Genomic DNA, 11,110 nt, shown 5'->3' on the forward strand with positions numbered 1-11,110 from the left:
GCCTCCCCTCAAAACAGAATTCTGTTTCAGACAGTGCAAATCCATAAACTCGTCTAGCTCACGTTTTATGACATGAGACAGCATGAAAGCGGCCTGATGGTAATTGTCTTGCAAGATCTAAATTGAGAACATAACATATTTACATTATACGTAACTTTCTAAAGGATGTAAAACCTTTTTTTAGATGATTTTATTTATTTATATGAGAGAGATAGCAAGAGAGAGAGCATGAACAGTAGGGAGAGGGAGAAGCCGACTCCCTGCTAAGAAGGGAACTCCATGTGGGACTCGATCCCAGGACTCTTGGATCATGACCTGAGCTGAAGGCAGACCCTCAACGGACTGAGCCACCCAGGTGCCTCAGGATGTAAAACTTTAAAAACGATCATTTCACCAGTGGCAACTCTACCATTTCCATGTAAGACTTAGGCACTTTAATAAGCAAATCTGAAGGCAGGATATAAAGCAAATTAAAATTTTTAAATATTTGCTTTATTTATAATTTTCATATTTAACACATCGCTAACATAACGAAACCAGGGAACTCACACCAGGCCATAATGCAACAACAACAATAAAATAACTCCCTGGTGAGTGATTCCCAAGGACGGACCTCGTGATCAAAAGGCCTCTGTGCACAGGTGTGCTGGATAAGGAAGCCCAAGGCTGTGTGGCGGCAGCAGAGAAAGCATAGGTAGCTCACAGCCTGGCCCACCTTTACAATACAATAAAGAGCATGGATTCAACTCTCTGGGTGTGACCGTGGCAATCTGGAGTCACTTTAACTGTAATATGATCCTGCAAGATAATTAATTCAGCACAAAGTAGCGACTGGTATTCCGTGGCATACCGGCGGTTCTGTGTAGAACCACAGACTGGCAGAACCAGAGAGGACCTTGGGGGTCGCTTCTCCAGCCCCCTCCCTCATTTTACAGACTAGAGATGCTGAGAGGGGGGAAGGACTCGTCTGACTCCACAGCTGTTTGAGGGGAGATTTAAGACCATACTTTGAACCTCCTGCACCGTGGTCCTCCATTAAGCGGGGCCGGAGGCAACAGCCTGGCAGGAGGCCTGTGCACAGCATCCTTCTCTGCTGGGCTGACCAACAGGTCAGCACCCCGCTGCCAAAGCTAGGGGCCCCATCCCTGCCCGCTGCGGTTCAGCTTTGGGCCCAGCGAAGCTCTACAGACCTGCAGGTCCTCCCCAAAACCCCTTAGCCCAGCAAGCAGAGCACTTCCACCCAGGAATCCCCGGGTATGTTGTAGCGAAGCGCCAGCACGCACACCTGAGAAAGGACCAATACCTACCAGTTCAGCAGTGAGTCCACCGTCAGTGCATCTCACCCAGTCTCCCCACCTCCGCCCCCACCACCTCTACTGAATGAGCCTTCCCTGGTCAAAATGGCCAGCAGCCCCTTCACACCCACAGGTACATGGAATCCATTATTTCACCCAGCTTAGTTTACCTGGGCTCTTGTTTGACAAATGTGGTATGAGCCCATGATTCTCCTACTAATCACAGGCAGAAAACCATGTCATTCCCTCGAATCTACACATGCTTAAGTGTTTGCTTTTCTTCCACCCAATCTAGGTCACACTCAGAGTTAGCACTGTCTTTGCTTCACACAAAGATGATTTCCAGCATGGTGCAGGCAGGTGGGTCTCTCTCGGATTGATATCAAAGGAGATAATGTTCAGACTCAGTTCGAGCCCAAGGTATCTGCCAAGGCCTGCCACAGACTAATGTCAAGCAGACCATTTAAACTCCTGGGGCCCACTTCCTGATTTTCTCAAGTGAGGGCAAGAATCTTGCCCAAGGCCCCGGTCTAAGCAGCTGGTAAGCATTTTAAACACCGAATCATCAATAGAAAAGCAGCATTGGAACACTGCGATGTATTTTACTTGTCACTGGATAGGAGCAGAAGAAGCCATCTACCATACTAAAGCTAAGATTCTTATAAAATTTCACATATGATCAGAAAAAAACCTACACACTCCAAATTATGGCTTCACTTCATCAGTAATTAAAGATCACTGGCCTGATTTTGTTCATGCTAATTTTCTTTTCTTTTTTTTTCCTTTCTTTTTTCTTTTGGATATTTAATCTCTTCAGGCCAGTAAAGAATCATCTTTTCATTTGTGGCAGAAAACCAGGCAGAAGACATAAATTTAAAAGATAATGTTGTTATTTCTTAAAATTCAAATTTACTCCAAGGATTAAAAAACACTCACATTTATATCCAAGTTCCTCAAAGATGTAATTTTCATTCTAATCTACATCCCAAAATGTTATTTATTATTAACACCACTGACTGAGCTTAATAATTACCTGAGTAATTATTTTAATAAAGTGCTTCCAACTGGCATGACACACAATTTGCTTTGTTGAGTTGCTTTTTTTCTCCTTTATCCCAGAAAATGTCATAATAGGTAGTTAATTTCATAATAGTCTCTTGTGTTTAAAATCTGGTTCCTGGAAATGATTCATACAAGTCAACTATTAGCTTTGTGGTGACATTTTGCAGAAATGTCAGCGATACCTCAGATGCACCTGCTTTGTTTGGCAGTAAAGGTACTTTGCCAGCGTTCACAGTGAATAAGCAGCACTACCAGTTTTTCTAAAATCCGTGTTCAATTGTTTCTCTAACCACCAATGAAATACGAGACAGTGTTTTCCAATGTATATTCACATTACGGTCCAGAAATTGGGCATATGCACCAACTACGTGAAAATACAATCCTGCGTTCAGTTTTCCAAATATAAGACAACATTTTACCGAGCAAGATGGAGAACAGCTTCCACTATATTCGAGCCATCTTTGGCACTGGTTTCACAGAATAATGCCCCATACGTCTGTAGAAAAGAAAGAAACACAATTAAATGAAGTCTTTACTTAAGGCTCCTGGAATTTTAGCTTTTGAAACCAACAAATAAAATAAACATATTCTCCTGTTGAGTATTCTAACAGCTAAGAAATAGGATTCATGGTTTTGATACTTTAAAAATAGTGAATTTGGGTCTAGTTATTCCAGACACAACAGCTCCGAGTCAGGGGACTTTTTATTTTGCCTTAAAAGCAAGCACAATACACCATTTCATGTTTTATTCTCCATAGTCCTACCAGTTGCTACAAATGTTCTCTATCGGATAATCTGAGAGAGGTAAAAATGGTAGCTTAAGGTAACCACTCACGAGTTAAATGTCCATCAAAAGTAGGTCTCCTTTGGGCCGGCAGCTAACTCGCATCCCTTCACACTATCATCTTTGCCTTCAAGATTCGGCAACCTCCATGTTGTTAAACCCAATGGACGCTGTCTAGGGCTCTGTTTTTCTATCTCCCAGCGGTTATGGATATGACCACTGATTATATCACTCTCCTGCTTCACACCTTTCAGTGTTTCCCATTCCTCTTCAAGTAACGCTCAGATGCTTCCCCATGGCTGACAAGGCCTTGCGTCCAGATAGTCCCGGCCCAACACCTAGCTTTACCCACCACCCTCTTCCCTCGCCCTCAACGCTCTGGTTACTCTAATCTTCCCTCTCTTTCTCCAATGTTCCAAATTCCCCCTCACCTCACAATCTTTGCACCTGCTGTTCCCATTACCTGGGTTATGCCCATCAACTCCCTTCTCCAGGCTGACTCCTACCTACTTTTTGAATTTTTCCATAATCCTCCCCAGAAATCAAGATTCAGTGTTGTCTAAGCCTGGCATGTCTCTGTCAGGTCTTGCTATTAGGAAACCTCACAGCCCTCTGTGTTTTCTCTGTACTGCACTTGTCACAATTGTAATTTGATAAAGTTATTTTTGTGCATCTTTGCCTGGAGACAATGTCCTTTCAGGAAGGAGAATTGCAGGGGCCTTGGGCCTGGGTGTAGGTGACACAATTCTGTGTGGGATAAGGGGAGGATGTCATGGCTGCTCTGGAGCATGGAGAGAGAGAACAAAAGGAGGGGGTAAGAGTCCACAGTGGGACATTCACCCATGAGCCTGGGGAAAATCTATGAAAATTCCACAGAAAATCTGTAAAAATTCTACAATGAATGTGAATGAATTTCTAGTGGTAATGCATAGTGCTGTTTCCAAGTTTAATGGCTAGGATGCTATGGGGTGACATGCAGGGTCTCTCCGAGGCTACGGGAGGGTAGGGGTCACAAGATGCGTAAGTGAGCAAACCTTGGGAACTCTGAAATCGTGAGGAGGGGATAAACCTGGCATGTGGTGGGGGATCACATGCTCTCTAAGGGGGCTTGGGGGACAATGAGGCACGTGGATTACACATATTGCCCGCGTATCCACCAGAAATGAACTACATGAAGACATGGACTGTCTGTTGTGTGCTCCAGTCTTTCTTCCACACATAATCAAGTACATACGGTTAAACACGTTGAATGAATCTCTTCTGTGCTTCGCTGCCTAGCTCTGATGTTTAGCATGTTTGGTTCATAGTTTTAAAACTTAAAACAAGAAAGATTTTCAAACTTAAAACAGTGGCACTGACCCTTGTTTTTACAGTCCACGGGCCATACTACAGCGCAGGCTGTCCATGGGCTGAAGCAGAGCACAGAGGCAGCCGTATCAAATCTGACTGCAACGGCTTGGACTTAGCCACCCGCAGGTGCCTCTGATGCCATGTTTGGGAAAGACAGGTCCTAAGGGGGTCCTGGAGCAGCCTCACACACTGGTAATAATGGGAGAATAAATGCTGCCCCTAGTAATAAACTGGATTGAAATGAGCCTCATGTTCTATACAAGCGCACAACCAAAAATAATTTTAGACTATTCAACTAAGCACAAATCTTAGAGAAAAAAAAAAAAAACTTTCCAAATTCTCTTCCAGCCAGGTAACACACTGCCCTTTGGCACAGTAGCCTTCTGGAACTAAACCATGTTTTCTAAACAGGACACCCATTATTTTTCCTTGACGTGGATTCCAGAACTAGGAGGAGTCCAGGAACTGGCCGAGGGTGAGGAGGAAGGCAGGACACTTCTGGTTCCTTTGTCAACGTTCTTCAATGGGGAAAATTGCCCAAGTGATCATTTTACCTCCATTAGAGGTTTAATACTTGGGACAATTACTTACATTCATTAAAGTGCGTGTGGCAAGGGTGGGGGTCGGGAGGGCACTTGGGTGGCGTAGTCAGTTAAGTGTTTGCCTTTGCTCAGGTCCTGGGATCAAGCCCTATGTCAGGCTCCCCATTCAGTGGTGAGCCTGTTTCTCCCTCTCCCTCTGGCCCTCCACTCCCCACCTCTGCTCAATGCTCATGCTTGCTCTTTCTCTCTCTCTCAAATAGATAAATTTTTAAAAATAAAATAAAAATTAAAAAATAAAGGACGGGGGACACTGGGAGTTCTGCCTGGATCAGAAGGCCAGTAGTCCCATTGGAATGGGTGAAGGGATGTCAAAGAACCTTGTTAAGTGAACGTAGATGGGAGTGAAGGGTCGCCAACTGCAAAGCTCTGCTCCAATAGCCCCATTTCACCCTTACCATGGCCAGTTTTTCTCCCAAGTATCCTGGGACACACTTCTGTTCCTCTGCTGCAGCAGCATCATGGAGGTCAGCCTTGTTTCCTACCAACATGATAGGAACACTCTCCTGGGTTGCATCCTGCCAGGGGAAAAAATGCTGTGTGTTCATCAAACACTGAATGAGTTCCACTGACAACAGCAGCTTCCACTCTCCAAATGCCCCGTGGGTTCTGCATGACCTGGAGGTCATACCTTCCAGCCTCAAAATCTCTCTACAGAGAGCCAAACTTCTTCCCATCACCAAGTGAAATCACTGAAATTGAGAGGTTAAACAAGAATTTGCAAACCAGGGCCTCGGTGCAAACGCTCCCCATCACCCCTGCCACCATACAAACAAATATGAACTACAGCGGCATGACCACAGAGCTATATCTGGCTATGGCACCCACACAATTTTCTGCAACTTTCACTCCAAACGGTGCTGATAACAAGTCAACTTCATTATCTCAGGCACAAAACACACAGGGAGATCCCTCAGCCATAACGGGATAAAAACAAAACGTGAGCATTCTACACTCACTGCAGTCTGGTTCACAACAGCAAAATGTGAAGGTCCTAAAGGTTAACATTTTTCTTACGAGGAGTCAATTACCGATCATTCAAAGGAATCGATTCTAAGGCTAATGCTCCCAAATCCACCTTTGCAGGTCCACGTGAAACGTGGGGAACAGAGCTGCATCAGAGGCCACCCCTCCCATCACCTGGCCTCTCACCAGCTGTGGCCCTGAAATCAGGCAAAATGTTTCATGTTTCTGCCTCAGTTTCCCCACTGGTAAAATGAAGGGGTTAGTAAGGGCACATCGCCTCCGCAGGATCTAATGAGAACACAGAAAGCTAGCCTAACTGGCCCAGAAAAACAGGGTTCTGGTTCCCACTCAAGAGCAGCAGCAGCAGCCCTGACCGTGACCCTCTGCCAGGCCTCCAGGTACCAGTTGTGCTTTCGGTTTGGTGCTACACCTGCCACGGGTTCAAGAAATGAGCCTTGAAACCGATGGCATTACATCTGATTTCCCTTCCCTTCAGACCATTCTCCTCCGACCAAGGGCACCACAGTGTAGTAACAGCAGAGGGGAGATGGGAATGGAGGGCCGTCCCTGAAACTAGGTGTGGTGTCCATCGATGTGTTCATTAACTCTGTTCTTCTGCAAACTGTTCAGGTTCTAAGGGGGCAACTTTGGAAGCAGCTCAACAAATACTCACTTAAGTGAGCCAAGAACCCAAGCATCTAAGTGACTTCCCTAAGGTATGTCAGTAAATACGGGCAACTCCTTCCAGTCCTGTCTCGAACAGCACCTTCCAGGGAGGCTGCCCTGACCACACCATCAGGCCATTTACTCTGCCCTCTTATGTCCACAATATTTATCATTCTCTATCATTCCATTTATTTTATTTACTTGTTTCTTGCTTATTATGTTTCTCCTACTTGGATACAAGTTCCCCTACTGTGGGCGTATTCCAGGCTCTGGAACCTGCACAAAGGAGGGACTCCAAAAATACTCTGGAATGTGAAAAAGTCAGAGATCTCATGTCTCAGGTGTCTCCTCAATTCAACATTCACACAAGCATTCAACCAATACATTATTCACGACAGGTAAGTAAATGGCCATAATTTAATTTTACCCATGATTTTATTGCACAATTTTGTAACTCAGTGGTTTTTATCAAAATGTATTAATTATTAATTCACCACTGACATTCCATTACCCCTCAGCCCTTGGGCCTATCCCAACAATTACAATCTCAGTTTCCAACCGTATCTCTAGTGGCCACATAAACTGTCCCCACAGAATGTCCTCCAATTAGAAAGGGCCATGACAAAGGTTTGTCATGCCCTTTTTTCCCAAAGGTAGAAGTTAAAAGCCAAGTAGTATCTAATTTTTCCTTGTGACAAATTCAAGAGTTCATCTTGAATATAGTTTTTGTCCTTTTCAGACCCTGTGAAAGGTGATCCACAGAGCTAAAAAGGTCACTTACCACGTGTAGGTGATTAGCAAATGATGGTAAATGATGGGGTCCTGGCACACCAGCTGTGGTGGTCACTAATGGCTATTTCAACACTGTGACTGACCTTGCCTTTGGGCCGCCAGTCCTTGCACATCATGCAAAGACTTAAAATGCAGACTACATCCAAAATTTTTAACAATAAAAAGTTTTGCTGTGGATTTTAAATTTTCTGTGGGTACACGTCCATTGGGATGATGTTATTCTCTGGACCCGGGGAGGTCCGTCTGTTCCCGTGAGTAGACGCTTCTCCTCTGTGCATGGAATGTACCTCGGAACTCCACTCTGGACACCAAAAGCTTCTTTTCTCAACCTGCTGCTTACTCTGGCTCTTTATCACAGCAGCAACCAGGGCTGACTCAGGAGATCCAAGGCCCCCTGCAACCCCTCCCCTCTAAATAACCACAAACCAGGGTCATACACTTTCTCCAACTCAGGTTTCTCATAAAAAATGAGAGTAACATTATATTTCTTACTTCTTTCCTCAGATATGTTACAAAGATGTATATAATATGTGGAAATTTTGTGAAGTAAAAATGCTACATAAACGTCAACCCATTTGCCTCATATTTGTAATAATTTTAGGTCATGATATTCCGTTAGGACAAAATGCACATTTCTTTGTCATTTTTCAAATAATTTCTTCAGTTAGAGAATATAATTCTATTTTCTTACAGGGTATAAATTAGGCCCAATGGAAGACTCTAGAAGCTAAGCTGATATACAGCAATTAGTTCTCTGTTTAGTCATCGCTGCACTGTTTAATGCCTACCAAAAATTAGAGATAATACACTTAACTGAAAAATTCTATTAGCCACTATTTTTTTTTCCCAAGAGAGTATATTCAACCACAGCTGGAACTGAATTTTATGTTAATTAATAACCCACTGGCAGCACACTAAGTGTGGTCAAAATCATTTCCTACTTCCAGAAATTATTTACCATGAAACCAAAGGATATGAAAGCTCCTCAGATGAAAGACACTACTCATTTAGCCAAAAAAAAAAAAAAAAAGTTTTACTGATTTTTGAGACTCTAAAAAAACAATACTACTTGGTATTTCAGGGGCATCCAAATTACCAGCAGAATAAGGTTGAGGACACAGGTGCTAACGGAGCTGGGCCTTGCACGTGCTCATATCTGGCACACATGGGGGCCCCGTGCACACCAGTCACATACACACCACCCCAGGCATTAAGAACTGCTTCTTCTCAGGTTGCCCACATTTGCAGTTACTTCCAGAGGGGTTCTGATTTTATCTGTAAGAAAACCAGAAGTTTTATTCCCAGAAACTCCCTTCAGTGGTATCCACAGCTCTGGGGAAACTCACCCGGCCACCGAGAAAGAGACCAATACTGCCAAGTACCATGAGACACTCCCCCTCTCATACCCAGTCAATGCTCTCTAACGGTGTGCAGGTGAACAAAGAAGAGAAACCGCTTCTTCTAAGATGGGCCATGACGCCCGTGTAGTTTTTTGTTTGTTGCTGTGTTTCGATATCTTACCTCAATCATGTCCACCCATTCTCGAACATTGAGAAAGCTTTTCTCACATGTAACATCATACAACAGCAGAACGCCATCTGCTCTTCTGAAGTAAGACTTGGCGATACTTCTGAACCTGGCAAAGAGGAAAGCATGTAAATACCAGTTCTAATCAGTCTTTTGCTCAGGTGCTACCCCTTCTTCATCTCTTTTTTCTCCTTTTATAAGATAAGCCTCCATTTAGAAGAATCTCATGGCAACCTGGCACGGGGACAGAGCCACCTCAGAGGGCTGGAACGACTCAGTGGAGGGTAACAGAATAATTTGGGGTATGATCTACGAGAGCCAAACACTTTCTCCAAGAATATCTATGAACCCAAAGTAGAACCAGGGCAAGGCTGAGAGTATAATTTCTAAAAATTTCAGCCCCTGCAACAAGCTCCCAAACCCATGTGTGGGAGCACAAGAGCACACCCCAGTGTGCATGTCCCAACTCTAAACCAACGGCAACACTTGATAGCATCTTTAAAAAGGCCATGTCGAGTACAAATGTTTTTTAAATATTGAAAGTCTCAGAGTCCTAGAGAATGCAAGCTCCCTGCAAGCAGCTTTTGTGGATTTGTGTCTGTTTCCTGTTGAATTTTTAGAGCCTAAATGGTGCCTGGTACGGGCACATATGGGTATGCAGCCCATACTCACTAGCTGAGCAACTGGAGAGATGTTTTTCTGAAGAGCTAGGCAGGAATAAAACCTACACTTGATCCTTCTGGTCATCGGCAATGCATGCAGAAGAAGGCAAGGTCACCAGACATGAGTCTTCCACTTAGTTGGAGCCTCTGCCCTTGAATGGAGGGCAGCTGACATATTCCCTTTTCTGTCTTTTATTGAGCCTGGCTAAGTGCCTCCTCACACCAACACACTGCATTCCAGGAGTGCCGCCTCGCCTACGTTCTCTCGTTGAGAAAGGGCACTCTCCTTTTCCCAACTGAACAGTGGCTCAGAGGAAGCCTGAAGACCTCCACACACAACTGACAGGTAAATGAAGGAGAAAAGAATGTGGGGACATGCAAACATTCCCAAAATCCTAATGCACTATGTAATTACACAGTGTATTATAATTATAGGATTATGAGCAACAAAAACCACCAAGCGTCCCACGAGGCTCGTCCATGCAGACCAAAGGTGAGCCCGCAGCGCTGTGGGGAAGCACTTGCCTCTCCTGACCAGCCGTATCCCAGAGCTGCAGCACTGTGCGCTCTCCGTCCACAAGGAGAGTTTTCATCTGAAAATCGACTCCTGAAAGGGAATTACAAGAGAACACAGGGACCATGATGTAAATAATTTCACTGGTTTTGACTCTCAAGCCCTCTGTGGATAAGACAAAAGCCAATAAGCCAAAGCTCAATGAGGTAGAGAGGGGTGAATGTAGCCTTCAAGGAGAGCGACCTTCAAACACTAATTACAAGTCAGAACACACATGCACCCTCAGAGGAACCTTCTGCAGGTTGGCTGAGCTGGGGAAGGCTTTCGGCTACAGACAAAAGGAAAATCTACGTTCTGTTTGTCCATGTGATTACACAAAGTTGGTATGTCTCTGCGTGTTTATGTGTGTGTGCTTGTGTGCATGTGGACGTGTGTACGTGTGCATGTATCTGTGTGAGGATATGTGGGAGGTGTGCATATAGACCATGCTCTTGAGCAACCAAACAAAACTTGGCGGTCTTTTCAGGAACCAAATAAAAGTGAACTTGCAATTTGTTATCTTCAGGGGTATGATGAAGGACCATGAATTTACAAACACGCCCACTGTTAAGAGGGTATAATCAATCTATTCTAATATCTCTCATCATCAAAATAAGAACTCTTTAGATAAAGAAAGGTGAACGATAACTTGCAAACCTTCAACTCCTTTTATTGATTAGTATGCAAATTTGGGAAATCAGGACACTTCCTCTCTTGTTCTCAGAACGGCTTACTCATGGATTCCGCTGTAAAGGAGAGGAAGGATCATACACCCGGCTATGATTTTGACCATGACAAAGTGGCCACCAACAATGTCACTTTGCCAAGTGACAGCTTATCAGAAAAGCTTTCCC

The 11,110-nt window shown here is 44.2% G+C and overlaps 1 protein-coding gene across 1 annotated transcript; it reads right to left on the reverse strand.

Annotated features, from left to right (window-relative positions):
• Nucleotides 1-1,429: 1,429 nt before the first annotated feature.
• On the reverse strand, nucleotides 1,430-10,474 carry LOC132008744 (ras and EF-hand domain-containing protein homolog). Its single transcript, XM_059387313.1, has 4 exons — nucleotides 10,229-10,474; nucleotides 9,036-9,150; nucleotides 5,489-5,608; nucleotides 1,430-2,853 (listed from the first exon to the last, which is right to left on the reverse strand). Exons 1-4 carry the CDS (start codon nucleotides 10,342-10,344, stop codon nucleotides 2,773-2,775), a joined length of 432 nt encoding a protein of 143 aa, XP_059243296.1. The 5' UTR covers nucleotides 10,345-10,474; the 3' UTR covers nucleotides 1,430-2,772.
• Nucleotides 10,475-11,110: the final 636 nt, after the last annotated feature.

Source organism: Mustela nigripes, unplaced genomic scaffold (assembly GCF_022355385.1).
Source record: "Mustela nigripes isolate SB6536 unplaced genomic scaffold, MUSNIG.SB6536 HiC_scaffold_842, whole genome shotgun sequence".
NCBI lineage: Eukaryota > Metazoa > Chordata > Mammalia > Carnivora > Mustelidae > Mustela > Mustela nigripes.